The sequence below is a fragment of the Pezoporus wallicus genome, unplaced genomic scaffold (genome assembly GCF_028554395.1).
Source record: "Pezoporus wallicus isolate ANWC-B61680 ecotype Strahan unplaced genomic scaffold, APGP_CSIRO_Pwel_v1 contig_8188, whole genome shotgun sequence".
NCBI classification, from domain to species: domain Eukaryota; kingdom Metazoa; phylum Chordata; class Aves; order Psittaciformes; family Psittacidae; genus Pezoporus; species Pezoporus wallicus.
Window position 1 is genome coordinate 4,649,074 of NW_026640104.1, and position 25,545 is coordinate 4,674,618.

At 39.6% G+C, this 25,545-nt stretch overlaps 1 protein-coding gene across 3 annotated transcripts in view; it reads left to right on the forward strand.

Moving 5' to 3' along the window:
- Positions 1-25,545, forward strand: part of GFRA1 (GDNF family receptor alpha 1) — a 143,695-nt gene that overhangs the window by 68,231 nt on the left and 49,919 nt on the right. For all 3 annotated transcript variants that reach the window (XM_057417384.1, XM_057417385.1, XM_057417386.1), the window contains exon 4: positions 21,281-21,620. In XM_057417384.1, the coding sequence (XP_057273367.1) occupies positions 21,281-21,620 (340 nt within the window). The remainder of the gene's footprint in view (positions 1-21,280; positions 21,621-25,545) is intronic.

The following is a 25,545-nucleotide window of genomic DNA, read 5'->3' on the forward strand; positions in this document are numbered from 1 at the left end:
AACTCAATTCTTCAAAAAATGTAAAACAGTTTTACAGAAGAGCATGTTTGTCATTAGCCTGTCAAGGCCATTTCCTCCTTGTTTTCTTAGTGCCCTTTTCAACAACTGTATATCCCTTTCTGTACATGTCAGCTGCCCTAGATGTGTACAGATGGCAGAAGTGCTAGTTCTGGTTTGCTTTCTGCCATTCGGGAAGTAGCTCTGCCACCTTACAGAATGCATATGCAGCCCTTTAAAAGGCAGGTCATTAGCAGCCTTTTGTACCAGTCTGTTGTGGTCGGTACACCACTACTAATGGTTACTCCTAGTAGGTTACAGCACTGTGGCTGCCTTAATGAGGTATGCCATCCTGATGTCTGGATGAAAATATATGGCAGTTAAAGATACTCTTATATTCATGTGAGAGTGGACCAGAGTCTTCTTCAAGAGCAGTTCTAGGTTATGAGAAAGATTAATCCTTTCATTGCACGTCCTCCACGTTCCTTGCTGATTTGCTGTCAGCCGTTAACATACGCAAATCCCCGAAATACTTGGTGCAACTTGAAGGCATCTGCTTTCCTTCTAGATGTACCAGGCACTGGCAAACAGTTTGTAAAGAACATTTTGTTCACCACAACTTCTGGAAAACCTTACTATACTTACTTAAGTGCAAACGTGTCTTCATTCTGTAGTATACCTTGATGTTTGAATTTGCACATGATTTAACATCCCTTCAGCATTCGTATTTTCTTTGATCCTCCTGCTTATTAAAAAATGCAAATCTAAATTGTATCTTATTAATGTGCTTCTTTGTGCTAAAGCTGTGGGGGGTTTAAAATCCCAGCTTTGGTAACATATTTGGATTCGTAATGCGCAGAGTGCAAAGAGAGCTACGCTTTCTGCAGGCCATATATTCTAATCAACTGTTATGAAGAAGATTTTTATTGTGCTTCTGTTGCTCTCCTGGAATTTGCAGAAATCAAAAGAGTAATGACTTCATTGTTATACAAAAAATATTTTCAACCATGGATAAAGATCCTTAATAATTTGCTGCAATTTCCCAAAGATGACAATGAGGAAGCTTGGATGAAAATTCAGAAAAATAAGTACTTTAGCTGGTTGATTTGAAGTAAATAGTAATTTTTTTGTCATGGACCTAGGGCTTGGGTTTTGTAGTAGTAAATAGTGATCACTGATTTTTCCAGTTAAATATAGTAGCTTTTAGGTACTGAGTACATCCTTTCACTAGCAAAAAAAAAAAAGGGCAAATGCTGTAAAATTACTGATGCATTTAAGGCCATTAAACTGCTTCTTCTATTTCCTTTTTGCACAACTTGACCTATCTCTTTGCCCTGGTAAAAGCTTTCTCTTCATGTTTAATGGCTTTTTTCTTAGTGTTACCGCTTGTTTTCTGGATTGCTTCTTGTGCATCTGCTTAACTTGTTGGGAATTGGGGTGGGTCATTGTGACTTAAGATTCTGCGTTGCATAAAAATGTTTTAGTAAAATGTAAAGCACCTGTGAGGTTTCCTAAAAGAAAGTAGGAAAATGTTAAACTTCACTTGGATCTAATGCCATGTTACTTGTTCACAACTTACTTTACAGCAAGCTTTAAATGAGAGTTGAGCTTTGCCAGCAGTAGTCTGATGATTAATGCATTCTATAGAAATATTTGGATGAAGACAAACTAGAAAAATTGACTCTTTTTTTTACAGAAAGACAAAAATTATCTTAAAATTATTCTTAGGAAACAAAATAGGGAATTTTTAAGGAAGTTGTATGTATGTTGAAGCAGCTAATCCTTGTGGTGTTTCTGCAGTAGTTGCAATTTTAGGTCATGCAGATCCATGGTAAACCATTTGTTATAACATACTATGCTTTTAGTTTTTCCTTCCTGCTCTTGCTGCTTCAGAAGACTGAGGGATCCTGCTATGGAATCAAGATGGCATGGTCTACCCCAGTGTGGAATGGGCATCTTATTGAGCTTGCTCTAAGCTTTTGCAAACTCAGAGGAAAAGGGCCATTCTAACATAGTAGTAGCTCCATCCCAGCACTTTGGTTTGCATTGAAAAGAATTACTGATTAGGGAAGGACAAAGTGCTTCATTCAGGAACTAGATCTCCTTTGTTTATAGCAGAACTTTCTGTAGTTTTGCACTTGGGGGATCATTTGATGGCTGTGGCCCTCATCTAAAGGCTATAGATTACATTTGATTTGTTGCGGTATTCCCTGATCCCATCTTTTTTCGGCTCTCTGCAACTCCTGGGCTAAATGCTGGGCAGGCTGATGCTTCTTCCAGGAGCCCTTCACAAATAGAAACTGGTGCTCCTGGCTCTGTTCCTTCATTAGCTTCATGTGATTTTATAGATGAATAGGAAATGCTAACAGAGTGGGTTTGGAGCTCCTCAGGCTTTGACTGACTGACAGCTCTGCGGGGATAGGGCTTTAGGGCACTGATTAGTTGCTCTAGTGCAGTTGTTTTTGCTACTTTCCTGAACAGATAAAAGAGGGCTTATTATCTGTAAGGCTCAACAGATCATATAGTTTTTTTGAGGATGGATGCTGTGAGAAAGTCCTTTGCTGGTCTGACTTGGATCCACAGCCATGTAGTACTGGGGATGGTGATTCAGGTGCTTTCTTTGCTGTGGACAGTAAGTGATGTTATTTGTGCTGCTGTTCTTCCTGTTAAGATTTCATCTGGATTGCTGTGTTTCTTTAACTATATCCCATTCTTTGTGTCAGTAGCTTTAGCCACTGTTGTCCTAGCTCAAATAATTTGCTTGTATGTTGAACATAAGAGAGATTAAGAGATATTCCACTTCCTGCTCAGGAAAATAAGAGGAAGAGTGAGCAGTTTCATGCATCTGAGATTCAAGAGGTCTTTATTTTGTTCATCCTGGTGTTTGCATACAAGTGTAAGAGAGTGATAGGGCAAGTGGTGGTGGGTAGGCTGTCCTAACCTGGTGGCTTTGTGGTCTCTTTTGAATGAAGACACTTTGCTCATAGCTTGGGGTTTTGGAGCTCCAGAGATGTGAGTGCACGTTGGAAGATCCTGGTTTTGCCATAGGTAGCTTCAGCTAATTTGAATAGAAAGTCTGTCTATTTATGTGTTCAGTAATCAGTGAAATGAGTAAAAATGTTTTGGCCAACTCTGTTCTGGTTCAGAGTCTGATTTATATGAAGTAGTTCTCCAGGCCACTATGTTGAGACAAAGTCACCAGAAATCTGTTTTAACTTCTCACTTGGGGTGAAAGTTTGTTTTCTTTCTCTAGAATTGCAAAAAGCCCAACCAAAGACTACCAATATCTTAGGCCTCACTTCCTGTATCAGTTTATTTCTTGATGATCTGTATGATGGGAGGTGAAAAGGCAAATTTTGGACTATGAGAACTACTGTTATCTACTGATAAAAGATTGTCTAAAAAGGATTCAACATAACTTGGCAAGCAGTTTCTAAAGGCAGTTTAAAGATGTTTGACTTGTAACATATGGTCCGTTATCACAAAAAAAGAAAAAATTTAAAGATTTATATTTTGGTTTTAGTTCAGTTTAGCTAAATTGTGTCTTGAATAAAAATAAAGAAAAACACATAAGAAATAATACACTTTTTTTTTCTTTCTGATGGCCTGAAAATGCTCCAAAAGCCTGATGAAATTCGTTTTATAGTACTTAACCAAGCTGAAGATGTCCCTATACCATTAGCAATTATCTTTGAGAACTCATGAAAGAAAGAGATCCCAGAGGGAGGGGAAAAGTACTAACATAGTGCCTATCTTATTAAAAAAGGAGATATATATATACACACACATGCCATCAATGAAATAAACCTAGGAAAAAGGCCAGGGAATAATGATCCAGTTCCCAAACTCTGTGCTTAGAAGGATGGTCGAATAGGGTATTAAAAAAAATGATTTAAAAGCATCTAGGGGATGTAAGGTGATAAGGAGGGTCAGTGTGGATTCATTAAGAACAAATGTCAAAGCAGTCTAATATCCTTGGTGACAGGGTAATTGTCAATTGGTCTGAATTGTAGTATGTGATGTTTAGGTTAGATATTAGGGAAAAGAAATCTGAGGATAACAAGGCACTGTACATAGTACCCTGGGGGCTGTAGCATCCCCTTCACTGGGAGATACAGACAGACATTTTGCAGAGGATGGGCTCAGTTTAGCTTGCTACAGGAGGATAAGCTATGTAGCCATTACAGTTCCTTCTGCCTTGAATTTCTTTGATATTGCCAAGATTTCACAGCACCATGCAGGTTTTGAACTGCTTGATGTCATACTTGACAATGGGACTTTCCTGAACTTATTCATTAGTGTTTGCAGTAGGAAGGTACAATGTGCTTTTCCCTGCCATTTTCCATGGAAATTATCAGAAGTTTTTCTCACGCATTTACATACACTGTTTGAATGTACACTGTAGTCTTGGGTAAATAACTTTCATCTACAAGCAATGTTTCATGTTCATATATTTGTGTGACGGATTCCCACATGCAGGCCAGGGTATTATTTTCAGGTATCTTTTTAAATTGACAAATCTCTGTGTCCTTATGGAGCCTGTTGGGTGACAGTGAGATGATTGTGACTCTAAGAGCTCTGACTATATGGATCAGATTGCAAGATCATTTACTGGTTTAATCCATTTTTAACTGGATTTAAAAGGAAAAAAAGGAAAAAAAAACCCAAAACCTCACCTCTGTACTATACATTTCATTTTGTCCAATGTATGAGCAAAAGGCCCCAAAGTACAAAACTACTCTGTCACGAATTCCTGCAGGTGGAAATTCTGCTCTTGCATCCTTTCTTTTTATGCATTAAATCCCATTAACTTTATCCATTGTATGAAGCTAAAATATAAAACCAAGTTTTGCTTTAATCTTTCACTCTTACAGTTATTTCATCTCTCTTAGAAAATAATGGGTGAATGCACCCCATTTGGCTTAAAGCAACAGATCTATATCCAGTTAATTTGCGGGTAAATATGGGCTTCTGCTATTGATGTTTCGTGATCCACACAAAGTGGTTATATTAATACCGAAACATTATTAATCAATAGGTAGCTCTTTAAAAATACATCACTAAGACTAGCCAATTATGTTTAAGTATATATCAAAGGCGGCAGAGCAATTTGACTTACGCTCATGGTCCATTAGAGAGTGCCAAACATTTTAATTATAAATATATTTTTATCTGTGGTGAAACTTACAAAGCAAATTTACATTTTTCATTCTGGCCACAAAAAATTAAAAATCCCAAACTGATTGTTCAGGTTTTCAGGGTTTTCTTGTGGTTTTTTTGGTTTTTTTTTTTTTAGTCAGGAAAGGACAAAAATGTGCTTAAGTTCAGTTTAGCCTCCTGAATTACAACTAAATAAACTGCGTGTTAACTTATGCTGGCTTTAAGATAACCTGGTCTGTGAGATCACAGAAGTTGTAAACACAGATCATGTCACTGAAGTGTATAGTTCTCTTTAGTTTTATAACATTAATTAAGTATTGAATTTCAGTGAAATTGCTTTATTTCCCCCTCTACCAAAGGAAAATCTGACCAAAGCATACAACCTACTTGTAAATTCCCAAAAATACGTGCTCTATTCAAAGAACATAGCCTATAATTTTGGAAAGCATACAGTGTATTTCTTATCCATTGCTGAAAGTTTAAATACCTGTTTGAAATATAAAACCTAATCTGCGCTATTTATGGAGTTGCTACTGATGCTTCTGCTTTAGGAACGGAATGTGTTGGCTGAAGTAAAGTACTGCATTGTGTTTTACAATCAGAAAGAAACTGTATATTTTCCTTTGAGATTATCATGCCATTCTTCATATAAAATTTCCTTCTTTAAGTAGATTATTTCCCCTCTGGCTCATGTCCCTCAACAATTACCCAGCATAAGCAAACTGTGGAGACTAGCATGAGGTGAGCTGATTGTCATTCAATGCCTGTGAAATCTTTAGGTGAACATTAGTCACTCTTTTAGACATGTTAGCTTGAAGTGGAAGCAGTCGATTATAGAGTACAGGCTTTATGGCTACATTATTACCATCATACTATTAGGTTTTCAGCAGTAGCATTCTGTTTGATCGATCCATGCCAAGACACTGATGGATAGTTTTGTTCTTCAAATGTCATATATGTGGGACTTTTGTATGTTATTTGTTTATTGATGCACTACTGTACTGTGGATATCTTTCCTTTCTACATTATTCTAGCTTTAACAGTTAATCATAATTCATTTTATTTGAAGTTTTGGTGTTGATTTCAGTAGTGTTCTTAATCTTTTTTACACCCTTGAATTACAGAGGAAACTGTACTATTGTATTGGCTGTGCGCTTAATCGGACGTGTGTAAGTTTCACAGTTCTATAGGGCCTTGGAGAGTAAGAGTTGTTGCTGATTGAGAAATGCATGTGCATGGTGGTATCCAGTGTATAGTGAGGCCTGAGATTATGTTCTCTCCTCGGGGCTTCTATATGTTGTGCTTGTTTGGGTGGTTTGGGCTTTTTGTTATCTTACGTCTCTCTCATACATTACAGTAATTTTAGAACATCAGTAGCTTCAAGATGTAGGTTTAGTTTAGGTCCCAGGCTTAATCTGAATACCATATTTTAACTAAATATGTGCATTTGTAAGTATATTCAAAAGTAAAAGTACTGCTGTTGACGCTAATCAGTAGTTATGTGGGCAAACTGTTTTGGATTGATGGGTATGGAGCAGCCTGCTCCATACAAACAAAGAGCAAATATACATAGGCTGCTGTTAAATCTCTTATTACCAACAGGAATGAGAAGAAGCTCCTCATCAGCCTGTTTGTGAGGGGCACTCATTCCAAGTACTGCCAGGATTTTCCTAAGTGTTGCAATCCATTCTCCAAGAAAATGGGTAGAGAAAAATGGGAAACTGAAGCTCACCAAAGTTTTCTGCACACTTTGGTTAAACATCAGGGTTTCCAGACAGAAATGAACAATAAAAAGGCTCTGAACCCATTTCACATCCATGGCTTCAGTGACACAGAACGTCAGAGCAAGTGCCATAAACTAGAGCTATGTTTATGCAAGCAAGTTCAGGCAGCTGCAGTCGTCCTATTACCACATCATATAGTGATCAGTGGGCTGTGTTATGTGCCAGAGGAATGGCTCTGCCACTGTACAGCTATCTGCAGTGCTGTACTGGCTGCACCTGCAATGAAGGGAAGGTGATTAATATTGTTAATACCAGTGAATTAGTATTTCAAAACTATCCATTTAGGTCAATACAGCACAAGTGTCTCAGCAGGATGCGAGTTGGAAAGCCTGATGGTCTGCATTCCCAACAGTAGTAACACCTTTTTCTTGGGCAAGAGTGCCAACATTGGAAAAAAAGTAGTAATAGTGATTTGAGTAAGTGTTCTAGTTCTGATTACAGGAGTATTATCCACTCTTAGTTCATCTCTTATCCATTTTCCTCCAGCACCTCTTGGACAGTGTTGCTAGTGGTGCATAAATATAATTCTCCACTCCAGAACTGGCTGCGATTCAGTAGTGTGCATATGTGTGAAGTGACTCTGAATAAAACAGACTATTTAAATGTAAATAGTGTTGTCATTTTACTTAGTGAGGATCCCTTCTAACTAATTAGGAGGACATTCATTTTACTTTAGTGTCTGAACATCGAAATAATTAATTTTAGTACAACACTGGCCTTCTCTTTCAGTTGTTTTCACTTCTACATATGTGTGTGTTCATGTATTTGTAAACAAGTACATTAAACAAAAGTCAGAGTGATCCATATGTATTTTAGAGTTAAAAAGGGAGCCAAGGAGAGTGTAAACTGATGTCCAGTTCATGATAGCACTTAATCAAATGCATAGTTGATCTAAACGGGTTTAGAGCACAGGCTAAATCAGGGCATAAAACCTGGATCCAGAGTTTATGAAAGCAAATGAAAGTCAAAAGATTGTGTTCTGTGGGCTTCAGACTGGACACTAAATAACTTCCAGGTGAGGCATAGGGGCAGCACCTCTAAAAAGAGACATGAGCGCTCTATAGTTAGCAGTGAAGTCAAAATAATTTGATTTCCTGATTACCTGTTTCATTTTTTTCAGAAAGAACTAAATTTTTACATTTGGAAAGAAAAAGAGAAGTTGGGACATTTATAAGTGATAGGTAAAGGCAAACCAGACTAGCTCAGGAAGAGGGATCAGTGGAGAACAGGGGAAAGACCAGAGCACTGAAGACAAATCGGAAAGAAACTTTTTATTGCCAAGTGTCATACATGGCATAAGTGGAAGTGAAAGGTAATTTAGAGTAGACAGTAGGTGGTGGTCTAATTATTAGTGTGGTCTAATTTATCATATAACATAGTGATCTCAAGTTAATAAATTCCCAGTTGCATGTAGGTAAGTGACATACATCATAAACAGCTACCTTACCTTCGTTCTGTACTGCTTTATCTCCTGAACACACAGTAGGACTGTGACCATCATAATCTCTAAGTCAGTATCATGTGAGTTACTTATTTCCAAAGTCTCCTATTTTTCTTGTTCTATTAAGTGCACCTGCCTCGATGCACAATGTCCTTGATCATTGGCCTTTGAAGTCTCAGCAGTGAGACTTAAGCTTGAAGTGAGCAGCGTCACAGTGATTGTAGCTCTTACGTGCTTCCTGAAGCTGATCCACAGCAAATCCATGAACAGACAAGAGGTACCAGAGTTGCCCTCTTCACATTATGTTGAATTTATTTGTATTCAACAAGATTGCATTGGGACCAACTGATAGAGAAAAGAAGAGCAGCTGGTGGTGGATTAATGGAACGAGGCTCATATTGTTTGGTAGATAGGTCAGATAACTGCCCCAAATGGTTTTCATTAGCAGCAAGGAAAGGAGGGGGTGATTCAGTGCCTCCACAGCTGCTGTGACTTTTGCTGTTTTCTGACTCTATTGCTCTCCCTGCTGCCATGATGACATCCTTCACCCCACCCCTACTGCTGCTGTCAATTAATAGAGCATCTGTCCCGTTTCTGTTACTGCTGCTTTCACTGTGATTGTAGGCAATTCTTTTACTTGTGCTAATGTACTTATGTTGTGACCATAGAGACATCTGTGTCTACCTGATAGGAGTTGCAGGAGAGGTTTCGAGAAGGCGGAGCTTTCATCTTGTTGTGCTGGAGAGAGTCTCTTTCCCCATTCCCTGCTTTCAAACATCTCCCGATTTATCCCATCAGCTGTTGTTGTCAGATTCAATTCACAATCACTTCTCCAGCCCCTGTCCTCTCTTGATTTTCATTCTGAAAGAGTAATACTACAGAATAAGCAGGATAATTTTTCTACTAAGGTCTTACATACTTCAATTCTTTTTTCAGGTTTTAACCATCAGGAGCAAGCTGCTGTCATAGATAAGCTAATATATACTCCTGCTGTAGAGAGTCAGTGCGTGTAAACCATCCCTACCTACACTGGTATTGCTTGAGGCTGGAGTAAGCTATGCTTCAGCAACTCTTGAATTAACAGGTTATGGCTGTCCGTAGCAATATCCTGAGTACAACTCATATAGGATGCTCGTGGTCTATGAATTGTTTTGCTAATTTTCTTTTTTCCCTAATCTGAGAATAAAATTGTGTAGATATCTAGAAAACAAAATTTGTGAAGAAAGGATTAGTAGACTGGGGAGGACTAGCTTAAAAGAAGAGTGGAGAATGATGGTCTTTGAGAAATCAAAAAGCTATTGTTAAGAGAAAAGGAGTAAAATTAGGAAGGAAACAAGGAATTATGTTGCTGGAAGTAATAGATTAGATACCAGGAAAAGATTTTAATGGGATGTATAGAGAATAATGGAATGCTGTTTGGAGAGGCTGTGGAATTACTGAAAGACAGGTTAAGCGTAGATTAGGCAAATAATTAAGGTATGAAGAGACCTTTGGAGGTCACTGAGGTCTCATGCAAAGCAGAGTAGTAGTACGACTTCCACCCTGTACTCCTATGCAAACTGGTTTCCCAGTTTGACTGCAAGGATTAATTTGGGTGACTATTCCAAAAGGCTTGCTAAAGTCAGTGTAAAGTGACACTGTGCTCTTCCTCTGTCCACTCAACCAGTCATCTCCATGTAGAAGGCAGTCAGACCTGACTGGACCTTGGTAAATCCATGCTGACTGTTTTTCATCACCTTGCTGTCCATTATGTGCGTGCATGTGGCTCTAAGAGGGGCTTGCTCAATAATCATTGCTGCAGCTGAGGCTGAGCCACCTGCTAGTCCATGTATCCTTCCGTTTGCCCTTCTTGAAGTTATTTGTGACATTTGCTTTACTCCAGCCGTCAGTAAGTTCCCCTCATTGCCAAGGCCTATGAAAAGCAGATCAGCCTCCCAGTGACATTGGCCAGATCCCTGAGCACTTCTGCATGCATGCCCTCTGGTCCCATGGACTTGGGTACACCTAAGACAGCATCAGTCAGGCTTTGTTCTGTGTATGTCTGGTCTTGCTGTGGGGTAGGAGCATGGCTTACTTTACAAATCCTTTGTAATCTTGTGATTCTAAGCCCAAGTATGAATGCTAGCTTTATCCTGTATGAGGTCTTGTCTTTCTAGAACTTCCTTCCTGCTTTGACAAGCTCTCCTTCTGCTTTTTCTGCTCAAATCTAAATGCTGCAAGTTTTTGAAGGGCTTTGGGAAACTGAACTGCCCAGCTGAAGTTCCTTGGTTCCCTTACTGTGCAGTTACCCATCTGACGAGCCAAATGGAGTTCCAGTTAGACTTCTGAGGAAGAGCTGTTTTTTTATCTTGTGAAAAAAAGTTGCTGTGGGTCATATTCACCTCTTACTATAAAAAAGTAGAAAGAAAGAAATCCTACACATTAATTTTTACTTACTCACCACTTGCTGAGCCTCTACTTGTGCTTTGTCCATGGACAGGTTTCATGGGGTGCCTCAATTTGGACATATGGGTTTACATTTTTTTTTTGTGCTGTTGGAGTCGTGTCCATTTGTATGTGCGTTTATAGGTTAGGTTGAGGGCTTTCTCTGCCCTTTTTCTGTTCGGCCAGACAGCATTCATGTTCCCACCTTTGACCTTTTTCTCTTTGGTTCACCTATTAGTCTTTGTCTTGGTGTTACGGAAAAGTGTGGTTTTGTATGTGCAAAAGCACCACTTTGTTCTTTTATATATTTAATATTAAATACATTAATATTTAAATAGGATTTTTAATATAGTCTATTAAATAGAATTCTGTGTAATATAGCTTCTATTTCTTGCATTTTAACAGTTTTATTATTTAATGAAATGAAAAAAGTAAACCAGAAAAATACAGTTTTATTGACAAAGCAATTCTTGGCATGTAGTTGAAACACTAAAATAAGTGTTGGAAAATTTCAGAATATTAAATCTCAAAACAAGCCCTGTGTTTACATGTTACAACATTCATTATGGCTGAGACTGACGTAGGACAAGATACCAAAAAGTAATAATCATAAGGTTAATGTTTCACAGAGTTGAAAATATATAGTTGGTTTATTAAAATGCTCTAAAATTCCTCATTACTAGTTTGAAATCCTAGTTATAGTCTGGTTTTCTCCTGAAAAATGTTTGCATGTTTTGCCTGAGTCTTGGTGAAAGTTCATTACAGTATCTTTCCTCCTTCCATCAGACTTCTCATCTCTATCACCCTGAGCTCAGCTATCACCTTAAGTGAGACCAAAACATTTGGACTCTCATGCTTATTAATAAATACATTAGTAGCTACATTGTAGTGAGACATGAAGTCAAATGCTATTGAAACATTCTATATACATATATACATGTTTATATAAATATGTGTGCATAAATATGAGAAAGATCTAGGCCATTTTAAAGTAAGAATATACTGTGCTGTCAGAGTGTATAACTGTAGAGCTCCTCTGATTTTGGTGCACCAGTGTAAAGCAAAATCTCATGTTGAAGTTAGTGTGGTTATTAAAAATACTGTGTTCAGAGCCAAGAACCTTTCCTTGTCCAAAATCTAGTTATTTTAGGTTTGGGTGTCGTAGCTGAGAGCATATCTGGCCCCTTCTTTTCTGTAACTGGCATGACTTCAGGAATAAATCAGTTGTTAGTGAGCAGAGAAGGGACTTTGGAATTTCCTGCACTCCTGCTGTGTAGATTCAAATGCTGTGTTTAAATAATGGATGAAGCTAAGATTATTATAATTGATCATTGTATGATTTATATGGAGTAATTATAACTAGGTTGAGAAAGAATTTTCAAAAGCTAGTTTCCTGGTAGCCAGAGCCATTAAATAACAGTGTGCTGCCAAAACAAAAATTAGGTGGGAACCTAGCCACAGAGTTCAGAATGTCTGTCCTCCACCTGATTTATGACTATCCTTATGATGACAGTATCAGTGGTATTTTCTTATTAGGACCAGTAAGAGCTGTTTGAATTGTTTTTCTTATCTTTCTAAGAGAACTCTGCTTTGTTTTAAGCTTAGTCAAGCGTAATAACTGGAAAACTGCAGAAGTCTAATGTATAACAAAACCGAAAGGTGCAAGAGGTTGAAAAGGTTAATTAAAAGTGTAATGGTCGCATTTACTGAGACAGTCCAATTAATCACTTTATTCCTGTGGTCATATGATGCAGAAACCATTGCTACAGGTAACTGATTTCTAGTGCCGGCGCATGTGGTCTGTGTTCATAAAATGTGTATTTTTATACAAATGGAAGTTTAACTTTTTATTTTAAGCTGCCTTTATTTGTCTTTAAATATTTGAAAATAGTAACTGATGTTTAACCCTGTACCCTCACATGGTATTTTCCCCAGCGCTACTGCCTCTGAACAGTGTAGGAGGAGCATTGCCCCCTTGATAGTTGTAGTCTTACAGCCCTGCGGGAGGTTTGCTTACAGCTTAATGGGGTTGTAGGTATAGAAGAAATAAAGCACTAGAAATACATCATTATGTAATGTGATCTCTCTGAAACAGTGTATATGACCAACAAAGAGAATTCTCAAGTGTCAACAAGCACATGTAAATGTAATTTTTACCACGTCAAGTGGAAAAAAAGCAAAAAGAACCTTGAAGGATCAATTACAAGGGTCATAACCTTGTATCATCTGATTTGCTATAATATTCACACAAGCTTTATTGGAATGGAACATAAATTTGAAAAATAGTGAGATTAGAAAGGATTGAAATGCTAGAGCGAAGAGCTAGAAGCTTTCTCCTGGTTTATTTTGCTGGGGCAGCACTTTAGAGGGAGCCCATTATAAGCCAGAGAACAGTAGTTACGTTAACATGGTAATTAATCAAGTCTGAGGAAAAGAGGAAACAAGTTGTGAATTCAATTCTGCAGTAATAAAAAGAAATACTGAAAGTTGCCCTGTAAATTGGCATGACTTTGGTAAACAGTCCCTCACTGTGTCTTGAGAACTTGCATGCAGTAAATCACTTCTCATGGCAACCATGTAGGTTTGCCTATTTTCTCAGGTTTATTCTGTGTTTCCATGTGTGTTAGTTCTTTCTCAATTATATTGACTTGGAATTACGCTGATAATAAAATACTGAACTGTATAACGTGAGAGAATATGCAGTAACACATTTTCTCTCATATTTTAAGGGGAAATTAATTAGAAGAACCCAGCCGAAACTGTGGTAATAGCCTTCCACATCACAAAACCAGCCTTTGACTCAATACAGAGCATGAATTGTGTATGGGATGACCGAGATCATTCCCTCAGAAAAAAATATATTCTGTATATGGTCCTAGTCGTGCATAATCCATTCCAAATGCTAGTGCAGTGTAGATATGTTAAAATGACCTTTACACCCTAAAACTCTTTATGGCAGAACTGAAATAATTGGTGCAGTAATGTAACAGTGGCTGGATTAGTTTGCAACAATTGGAAGTTTCTTTGTTTAGCAGCCTCTGGTTTTATTCGTACATTTCTGTCTCCTACATGATATACCTTGGAGAGAAGAAGTAAAAGCATTAAAGAACCAAATTCTTTGACTTAGATTATTGACAGTTCAGAAGAACTCAAGTGAATAAAATTGATTTAACTGTGCTGGCACGAATATAATGCAGAACTGCTGTCCTCAGTGCCATGTGGAAAGCTAGGGACCCTGCTATAACCTTTCATTAGATTTGTTGCAGAAATGAAAGGTGATAGATCAGGACATTTGTGTGAGTGAAGACAGAAGGAATTTCAGCAGCAGACCGCAATGTTGTTAGCTCTGGGAGCAGGGTTTCCTCTCCCTTCCTGCTTTTGTGGAACAAAACTTTAAACCAGTTCACTGTAGGGTTATAAGGCTTTCCTCTTAGATAATGTGTGAGTTGATCATATGGCCCTCAGCAGATGTCCCTGTCCACAGGGCTCAGCCACCTTTGAGTTTTCTGCTCAGCCTGTCCACATTCTTCCCCAGAAAATCGTGAGAGTATCAAAGGAAATCTTAAGACACCATTTCTCTCCTTTCTCATCAACACATATGCAGCATGGAAGTTGCAATCTCTCGCAGTCTTTATCTGAAATGTCTATGAAATGCACCAGGAAATGGTCAGCTAAAGGCAACAGGATCTAACTGTAAATGGAAACAAGAGTCCTGCCTAGTAAGAGCTCACATTCGGTGTTGAACTTGGGCAGTGCAAAATGCAGTAAGTAAGGCATGTGGCCTTCTTAGAATTAAACTTCCAGGAACAGACCAAGAGATAGATTTATCCACCTGAAAGTCAGGAGCCTCTGCTTCCAGGTGATATCTAACATCCTTAGCAAGGTACTCAGAACCCTTATAAAGTGCACAGGGGATACTGTGTGAAAAAATCAAAACCAACTAACAACCCCCCCCTGCACAATAAATGTGTAGATGGAGAATACAAAATACAGAAACTGAGATTTGCTGGAGGACTTTGGACCCAAGGGGACAGATTCACAGCCTCAGGCAGGTGCATCTGTCCATGCAGCAATCAATGTATGGTTCTGTGAGTAGAGGGCAGCTTGTCTTTTAATGGGCACCTAGCAGAAGATGTCATGATGCTTTAGTCATTAAGTTTGCAAACAGAATAGTCTTTGAGGAAGTGGGATGCCTTTGCTCTCTGCTCTTCTCTATGGGTTTTCACAAAGCCTGGGAGGGTACCCTATGGATTAGGGGTCTGGAAGGAAGGGGAGGAGTTGTAGTATAGAAAGGGTTATGATTTTTAGAGGGGATTAGAAGAAGAGAGCACAAGTGGGATCATGCCTCCACAAGCTTACAATTAAGGGAGTCATCATCAGGGAGGGAATCCTGGTTTCCAGTCATTGCTCTTGCAAGAAAAACAACTCTCTTTCCTGGGTGCAGGCCAGAACCCAGCAGTCTGCCTCCCACGGAGAGCTCTCATCCTTGGCCTGAAGCATCATGCTCTCTCTCATGCTTTGCAACATGCGCTACTTTCCTGTGTACCTTCCTGAGAACACTTTGCAATGAGATGGTTTGAGAACCCTTCTGGGAAATGAGAACAGGGGTTCTGAGTCTCCGTGTTAAGGATGGCATCGAACCAAAGCCTTCTAGATCCTGACTGATGATTCACGAGTGGAGTCTCATAAAAACAAGGGTCAGGATGTTTTGAAAAAGACTTAGGGTGTAGCAGTTATTCATAACATGGTCTCTGAGTGATGAACACTTCCAAATGAAGTCTGTTGGTTTATACTAAGCAATGCAAATGTTGTTGATCCCTGTAGGGCTTGGACAGGAGACAGTCTTTACCTCCTCAAATAGATTTGCGGTATATTCAGAAAAGAATTTTAGGGACCTGTGGAATTTGTGTTATCAAAGACTTACATGACTGACCAGGAGTGTAAAATGTTCCAGCTTTGGTCTCAGGAACCTAAAGTCTCAGTTTAGCTAATTTTGTTTGTTTAGGTCCTTTTGTTGCTGTAGCCTTGGGTTGTGCCTTTCTGCACGCCTCATCCTTGTCACCTTGCGACGGCAACTATAGTTTCAACATGTATCTTGTTGTATTCTGTAGTACTCTGAAAGCCCGGGTTATGGCTGAGATTGTCTTCAATTTAAAGGGTAGAGCACCTGCTTATTATGATTATGGAAAAGGTCTGAAGTAGGCCTGACTGTTCTCTAAATGCTGATGAGCAAGAAAACAAGCCGTACCCCAGAATAATATGTATGTATATCAGTCTCATGATGTCTCAGGGATGACTCATTTTTTCTTTGCCATTTGGGATTAGAAATAATTTGTCCAGGAAAATGGTAGCTTATTTGAATCCATTAAAATGCAGATGACAATATTTCCCATGCTTTCCTTATTTTTTAATCTGCTCTTCTTATAAAGCAGAAGTACTTTGGTGAGCCCCATGGCAGTACTTTTGTTAAAGTGGGATCGTGGTTCTCCTCTTTATTCTGGTCAGTTTTTGGTTCCTATATGCCATATTCTGTGTCTGTATTGGAGTAGGCCCATACCCATGCGGTCACCTCTATCACTTTGTAATTTTGCTTTCCATAACATTAACATTTATCGCTCTCTTTACAGCAGTCCCTTCACTAAAACACTTAGAAACCCTACTAATGCTAATTACTTGCAAATAGTAAAGGTAATTTTAAATAGCAGCTTCAGTAAATTGCTTTTTATGTGCTGTAAGAAAATGGAAAACTAAGTGTCCATTTTGCTGTTTAGTAAGAATGTTACAGAGCAACTAGTAGTCCTTCTGCTCTTTCCATCTAGTGGGAGCATAAATAAGAAGCTCCCAATATCCATTGAGAATCCCTTCTTGTGCCCCATGGTGTTAACAGGAGTTGAGGAGACAGCCAAAGGCTCAGTAGGTGCAGAAATGAAATAGAAATGGAAATGCAAGAGAGATGAAAGATTAAGGTGAAGAGTCTGTGAAAGAGGGTGAAGCATAAGGAAGATCACGCAGGGCAGGGAAAGCCCTATTAAAACTTCAGAAACATCTCTGAATAAAAGATTGGAGTGTTTGGCTGGCTCTTTCTGGTGTTGTATGGGAGTAAGAGTCCAGAACCACTGCATCTGTAGCAATCTTGGGCCAGGGAGAGGAGGCTGTTCAGGAAATAGCTAACATCAAAGTGGTTGCGCCTTATACTGTAATACAAGGCCTGCTTTTTCATCAGTAAAATTTATCAGGAAGAGATTTCTCACCTTGCATGCACATACTACATGTACAGTAGAAGAGCTGTGAGCCAGTGATCCATGTAGAGGTAAGTTAGTATCAGTAAGCCAGTTACTGCTACCCCAGAGTTTTGACATGTAGTGTACAGCAAACTGCTGGTAGAGTATGTTTTTAGGCATTCTAACTCTGTGGATATTGGGAACTGCTGCTTTCCCACCAAGGCAGCAGCTCCATGACTGCCTGCACCACATCAGGGTAGCGCCCATGGCAGCAAAGCAGCTCTCAGCTGCTGTTGGGCCCCTTGCCATGGGTGTGAACCGGTGCCTCACATACAGGCATGAGGCATCACTTACCACCTGCCTGGAAGTAACTTACTTCAGAGTCGGCAGTGATCTGGCAGGAGTGGAAAGCTGCATGATTTGGCAGAGGTTTCCAGAATGGGCCCAAGGCAAAGCAGACTTTGGAGAGAGGAAGCTCTGGGTGTGGAAATGGTGATGGAAAGAAATCGTACTTGTCCCGGGCTGCTGCTTTGATCTCCCTCTATCCGTATCCAAGTGTCCCAAGAGGGGGGAAACTGTGAAAGGATGTCCTTACACAAACCTTTCCCAAAGGTTGCTGGCAGAAAAAGTAGCTCTGGATTAGATCCATTTGCTCTTAACGTAGTCAGAACCTAGTAAGAGCCAAACTCCTGCCTGTCTTAATAATTTAAGCTTTGCAGACAGAAGCTGGGTGAAATTTTGACCTTATGCATTACTGCTGCGTAAGTAATCTTCAGGAACACTCTCAGTATGGTTAACTGTTCGTAGTTACCGCAGGATTTAGGAATAATTATGTTGTACTTTTGCAATAAATAAAGGATTGAGTGTGTTCTGGGTTGCAAATTTTGCATTAAAACATGGTTTAAAACCTTGGGACAAGTTGGTATTAATGAGAAGAGGTGGTTTAGACAGTTTCATGTCACTCAAATGCAGTTGGTGCATATCTTTTCCTCATTGTATGTAGTCTTGGCTTTTAAGGGTAAAAATCATTTGTATAATGTGATGATAAATATATGCCAGAAACAGTAACTGGGGGACATGTGTTTCAAAATAGATAAGGCAAGTGGCATGTTACAGCCAGGGCTGGTTTAAAAAACAACCAAAAAAACCCTGTGATCCATGTTCAAAGTTGACATGTAAAGGAATGTGAGTCTTGGGTATATATAAATTGCATGAAAGATGTGAATATGTGTAACTTGTTTGTGAACAATTTGCAGCTAATTCAACTTTCATCAAAGATAACTTTCAGTGCTGTTTGTGCTGTCAGTGAATTAGCTTCTCCTCTACTTTTTAAAGAGATTGATTAACCTGTCTCTTTTGATTTTTGAGGTGTTCATATTCACAGTGCTTTTTAATTCTGTAGCAACGTTTGCTAAAGTTTGGACCCTTAACGGAAATAATATCTATGATTATCAGCAAAGAGGTGCCTTGTTACGTCTTGTTTTTTCTTTAAAGCGTGCTTTATAATGTATCACAGAGCAAGCTGATGTCTGTTCATATTGCAATGCCCCATTCGGAGCTCTTCCATAGAATCTTGTTTTGAAGAGTGGAATTCAGCAGTTGACTCCAGGCACAAATAACCATGTAATTACTCTGCAATCACACAGTAATTAGCATGTGCTATTCATATATTGCATAATTATATGCCCAGCAGATTACATAGTAATTATATTTGTACTAAACATATAATTCTATATACTGTATTAAGAAAAAACTTTGCGAGTTCATAGTTAAGATTATAGTTGGATGTTAATGTAGTACAACATTTTATATGGAAGTGTTACAATTTTCTGAGAGGGTTGTATTTTGGATATCTGCTGCATCTGGTGTTGCTTGAACTGTGGGAGGCTGCTATTGAAAGAAATGCTTGGCTCTGTTAAATGTCGCATGTTTATAATTCTGTAATTTACGAAGGTAAGAAGCAAAAAGTTGCAGTTTATTGTGCAAGATTGGGAAGGACTTGGAGTGTGAATGTTAAATGTACAAAGGTTAAATGTATGAGCATCCTGAATGTAGTTGCAGTATATTACTACAGTGAAAAACAAATCTAATGCTACTTATGCATTGCGTTATTTCTGGATAGAATCACAGAATAGTTAGGGTTGGAAAGGACCTTAAGACCATCTGGTTCCAACCTGCTCTATCCAGCCTGGCCTTGAACACTGCCAGGGATGCACCATTCACAACTTCCTTGGATAGCCCATTCCAGTGCCTCACCACCCTTACAGTAACGAACTTCTTCTTTATATCCAATCTACACTTCCCCTGTTTAAGTTTGAACCCGTTACCCCTTGTCTTGTCACTACAGTCCCTAATGAAGAGTCCCTCCCCAGCATCCCTATGGGCCCCCTTCAGATACTGGAAGGCTGCTATGAGGTCTCCACGCAGCCTTCTCTTCTCCAGGCTGAACAGCCCCAACTTTCTCAGCCTGTCTTCATACGGGAGGTGCTCCAGTCCCCTGATCATCCTCATGGCCCTCCTCTGGACTTGTTCCAACAGCTCCATGTCCTTTTTATGTTGAGGGCACCAGAACTGCACACAATACTCCAGGTGAGGTCTCACAAGAGCAGAGTAGAGGGGCAGGATCACCTCCTTCGACCTGCTGGTCACGCTCCTTTTGATGCAGCCCAGGATACGGTTGCTTTCTGGGCTGCGAGTGCACACTGAAGCCGGCTCATGTTCATTTTCCCATCAACCAACACCCCCAAGTCCTTCTCCGCAGGGCTGCTCTGAATCTCTTCTCTGCCCAACCTGTAGCTGTGCCTGGGATTGCTCCGACCCAGGTGTAGGACCTTGCACTTGGCATGGTTAAGACACATGGAGGAGTAGAGATGTATGTATGTGTGTAGCTCTATAATGCTGAGTGTGTGCTGACATCCAAGGGCCATCTTGAACACAGTCAGTTCAAGCAAGTACAGTACCTCAGTGCAGAGCATCCCCCAGGCTGCATCTTCTCTTCCTGCCATGGAAAAACAGAAAAGGTTGATGTACTGATATGGGAATGGGCATTGGCATAGCAGGAGAGTGCAGTGGAGTGGCATTGAGTTGTAGAAGGGCCTTGGACTGAGTTATAGGAAAAGCTGGAATATCTGTTAAGCAAGGTTTCTAAGAGGAACTCAGAGCTTTAGGTCATTGGAGATGTTTTACATTTGGCCAACCCCCCCTAGGAGGTTGCTGCAGAGTTTTAGTTATTTGCAAAATGTTTTGTTCAGCTTGCAAAATCTGTAGCAATGGGAAGTTAATGTATTTTCTTAGATCTGTGATGTTGGCATTCCTAATATCCAGAGCAGCGTTACGATTATTCTTAATTGAATTTTGCATTCTAATTCCAGTTGCCTTCATTTTCAACCAAAGCATATATTGAGTTTTAATATCTGGATAAAGTATTGCAAAATTAAATGTGTAATTATAGCCTTAACTTTTATCTGAGTTTAATTTTTTTCTGTAACTTCTTGTAGGCAAGAATGGTTTGGGTTTTTTTTCAGTTACTTATTAATTCTACATCAGCTTCCTCAAAACTTGTAAACTCATCAACTTCCAGGGTTCAGGTGGCATCTATAGATCTCATGTAAGTGTCTTTAAGTGTGGAGCTTACAGGCATTGTGGGTGGCCTTAGATAGCTCAGTCATAAGGCTGCACCTGCTTCCCTTTCTGCCTGGGTGGGCTGTTCTCATACCTCAAAAGCTATAGTAACAGGCACGTGGCTTTTACGTTCTGCAGGGTACACAAATTACGTTTAAATATTGTTACTTGTTGTAGATGCTGACTGTCATTTATACTGTTCAAGGGGAAAATAAGAAACGTCAGAGCTGTACAAAACCAGTCAGGAGCCCACTTGCTGTGTTCTTGTGTGATGGGCTAAACGTATCCCAACCAACTTACCAATGGTTTTAATAGCTTTGTATTGAGGCCAAGTGTTGCCCCGTATTCATCCTGCATGTCTGGTAAAAGGAAGATGAAGTACAGCCTGCCCAGTGTAACGGTCATTTATTTGGCAGCATTTTGTTCTTAATGCATGCCTGTGCTCTTGCTTACTTGTTAAACCATTACCCTAAGAAACTTAAGGGCTGGTTGCAGTTTCTGGCGCTGAGGGTTGTACATGTAACAAATATATTAATCAGGATCTCATTGACAGTGAAACGAACAGAAAAAAACGTCAAACCACCATATAAATGTGCCGCGTTTCTCACTGCTGTTGTGTTGTTTTTTTCTAGTGGAGCCAGTACTTTCAAAGGGGAACAATTGCTTGGATGCAGCAAAAGCTTGTAACCTAAATGATACCTGCAAGAGGTTCAGATCTGCTTACATAACCCCCTGCACCAGCAGCACGTCTAATGAAATCTGTAACAAGCGGAAGTGTCATAAGGCCCTCCGGCTATTTTTTGACAAAGTCCCCCCAAAGCACAGCTACGGGATGCTCTTCTGCTCCTGTCGAGACGTAGCCTGTACAGAAAGGAGACGGCAGACTATTGTTCCTGTGTGTTCATATGAGGACAGGGAGAAACCAAACTGCCTGAATTTACAAGAGTCCTGCAAGAAGAATTACATCTGCAGGTAAGATAGCACATGGCAGGGGAGTGATTAATGAGGCACCAGAGAGGAACTTTTTGGTACTGCTGGATTTCCAAGGACTAAGGGTCAGAATACCCACTAGGAAAAAGGATGAGTCAAGGGGAAAAAGCAAACGCCTCTGACATCCTTAGCGGACTAACAAAAGCCTGCATTCAGTTACAGTGTGTGCCTTCTCCAGAACTGTTCACGGGTACTCCCTCGTGTAACGGGGGAATCTTTAAACCTCCAGTTTATATTTTACCTGGTTTTGTTGGAAACATTTTCTCATTGGTGTCTCTATGAAATGGTATTTCAGGTCTCAGAATGATTTTTGTGTCCATTAGTGACCAGGTGACAGAAAAAATGATTCGTTATAATGAGGTTTATTTGCACTGTAATCATAAATTATGTTCTCGTTTACATTGTAATAGTAAATTAGTGTGGACACTAACAGTTGTGAATACAGGCCACGTGTTGGAGTCTATAAATGGTCGTCATAGACTACTTGTGGGGTTTTTTCTTCATTGGAAAGAAAGGAATCCACATTTGCAGACTAAATCCCACTGTCTTCATAGAGCTGTTTTGGCCTTGGAATTGTTTTATCTTCCCTGCCCTGACAAGAGTGCTGGGCTGATACAGTTGGAGGCTCACTGATTCTCTAACCCAATTCCCAGCCTCTTTTCCTCTGCGTGTTCAGGATGGGGAGGCAGCACAGAGCACTGCTTCGCAGGACAGGCTGGGTCTTTTCACCGTCATTGAGCTCCCTGCAAGCTGTCACACAGCACTCATTCAGTGGCTACAGGACCTCCTCTGCCCTTAGGAAATGCTTTATTCCTACTTAGCATTGTGTATGTTTGTATTAGAACGTTGCTATGCTAATGTCATATTTATGAAGTTATGCCCAAGAGTCTTGCTCATTTCTAATATGTAAATTCCTTGTAGATTATCCAGTTCTGTGAATTAGCAAGTAAGGAAATAAACACTATTGTGAAATGTCAGAGGCACTGAATAGATGATATAAATCTCAGTACATATTTACATATGCCTGGTAGAATGTTTATGTTGAAGTTTGTTTATGAGGATGTCCACTGCTGATCTTAAACATTTAGCTGTAGCACCTCAGATGTCCCTGGGTGTTGTTCAGAGGTGAGGAGGCGAGCAGTGCCCTACCCTTGATGGCTATGGGGAAGTTTGGAGCCAGTTTCCTGCTGATTCAAATGAGAGCTTATTTAAATCAGAGCAGGGTTCTCATTTTAGTCCTGCGAGTTGTGTCCAGCACCTTCAGAGCTTTTCCATTTCCATGGAAATTTTCCATTTCCATGTTGTGCCATTGGTCTTTTTGCTTATGCATATTGACTTCCCTATACACAGGTCCTGTTCATTAGTAGCGTTACAGCATCTTTACTGTGTTTTCTGCCAAACTTCCTTGCATTACAGTGCCAATGAAATGGGAGAGAGGATTTTATAGGAAGATTTGCTATTATGGAGGCTGTGTTCAGGAATTACTTAGTTAAATTAATGCTATTACTTGTCTCATGACTGTGTTATCCTTTGGTCAGCTTTGATCTAATGTTGTCTCAGCAGCTAAGTTTTTAATGGCATTTTGTTTAATTTGACTTTGAGTCTGGTGTTGCATGCTTTCTCCATTACAATACTGCGGAGGAAAGCCTAGTAAATCTCTGCTCCATTGCTGTAAGTTGCAGCCAGCACTGGGGTAAAAATGGTTTCTTTACAGGTCCTTCCTGTGGCTTCTTTCGCTTCAAAATGACTAGGTATTTGGCTCTTCCAAGGCTCAGTGAAACCTTGATTGTGAGGGCGAGGATCAGCACTGGTACAGGGGAATGGGTGGGCAAATGCCAGAGGTGTCTGTGGCACAGTCAGTGAGTGCAGCACTTAGGTTCTATGCCTGGAGGTAGAGCAAGCTTGATACGTTGCTGAGAGTCATCTCGTGTAGGTTTTAATACCTCCTGGGCTGTCTAAACTGTTAGTGTGTTTAATACATTCCCTCTCTCCTGACATGGAGAGGAGGAATCAGCAGAAGAGCTGTTCCAGCCTGTCCTTAGAATGAAAGATGCTTTGTCTCTGTGACTTGTGCACTTAGAGGGAGTTGGTGTGATTTGTCCTGCAGGCGAGCAGGGTTTTGGGCAGGGGAAGAGAGAAGAGGTAGATCTTCCTCCCTGGTATTGAAAGTATTGGCACTGATAAATATCAGTCCTCATAGTAATTCCAGAAATGTTAAGAGTAATTAAAAGGAGTAGTCAGTAGTATTCCAACTCTCATAGCTTCTACTTCATTTTGAAATCAGAAAGAGTATCTAAATGGGAGAATAATTTGAGAATATGTTCTGCCTACTGTGAAACTGAGTCATTTAGAAACTATTATTTGTGTGCCTATTACATCTATCAAAGCTGCTTCGTAATGCTGGGTAAGACAAGGGGGACAAGTTCTAAAGGGTTTCTGGAATTACACTCGCAAATGGTTTCTGAATGTTGCTTAGAAATGCAAAGTTTGAATCTGCCCATGCTCTGTGTAAAATATCAACTGGACCTGTGCAAACAAGTATTGAAACATTTGGGTTTGGATGCTCTTTAAGAGCTTTGTCCCAGATGCATATATCGCTGAATCTGAAACAGTTTAAGAGCAGGAAAGGGATTTGGCTAAACTGCAGATACCGCTACCTGAGATGGCAGGACATTTTACTTGTTTTTCACTCTTTCATTCTTTATCAGTTTTATGACATAAACTCTCTATTGAGGGAAAAAGACACTAGAAATGTCAGGAAATGCAAATAAGTTCTGGCTTATGTAAACAGTCCTAATTTTCCAGCTTCGCCAGAATACTGAATGGTTCACTTTCATAATCATTTTTCTGCTGCCTCTACTTGTATGCCAGTCCATTTCCACCTTTGAAACCAATTGGAGTCTCAGGCATGCCTGTCATTGCTCCCTGACAAGAAAAGCAAAAAAAAAAAACCAACCCAAAGAACAAAAAGAAGCCATTAGATTAAACTTTTTTTGTTATGAACATAAGCAAAGCTTCTAAGGCAAGTCAATATACTTTCCAAAACCTTCACCAATTATGTGGACCTGTTGTAGCTCAAACCTCCGTGGAACCTCCTGTTCTGATCGCTTCAGCCACCAATTAAACTTCAGAAAGCTAACTGGCAGGCTTGAAAGATAGCACTCTGCTGGGCATGCAGGCCGAGTGCGCTTCATTTTTGCCACCACCGCGTTTGACGGTATTTCAAATACTATTTTCTTTGAGTAATGAAAGTGTGATTCATTAGTTTGGTCCTTTTAATCATCTGTGGCTTGAATTTCTGTAATTCTTCTGTCTCCTGGATGTGTTCAGAAGGCACTGACCAGAATGATAATGACACAGACATGTATTTGTTAAAAGAAAGGTATCAATCCAGTCATGTCCTGCACAGGTCTGAAAAGAAGGGTGGCATAACATGAGGCATTTTTTGTTAATACAAAGTTCTGATAGCAAGTTTCTTGTCCTCCATAACTGCTATATTCAGAATAGTTGGTCAAATCATTGAGGCTCATTTTCAAGGTAAAATAGCCAAAAAGTATTTCTTCACTTATTCCAGAGCACAGATGTTTGGATATTTTTTTCCCCGCCTAAAATAAATACTATTGATGTTTTGCCTTTAGTTCTCTGAAAAACACAGCTATTTGATACTGAAAGAAACCCAGATAGAATGGTTGCATCATGCATTTAAATAACTTTTCCTCATGGAATGTCTGAAGGATAATAACGAAATGTCCTATTAGGTTTCAGTAGATGGGTCATCTCCCTAAAAATACAAGCAGGGTATTTTCAGCACTGTGTATTCAGAATGCTAAATCGTTATAAATGAGCTTTCACTGGTGTGTTTTTACCTATAGACTGGATGGGTGACCAGAAAGTAGTCAAAATCTTA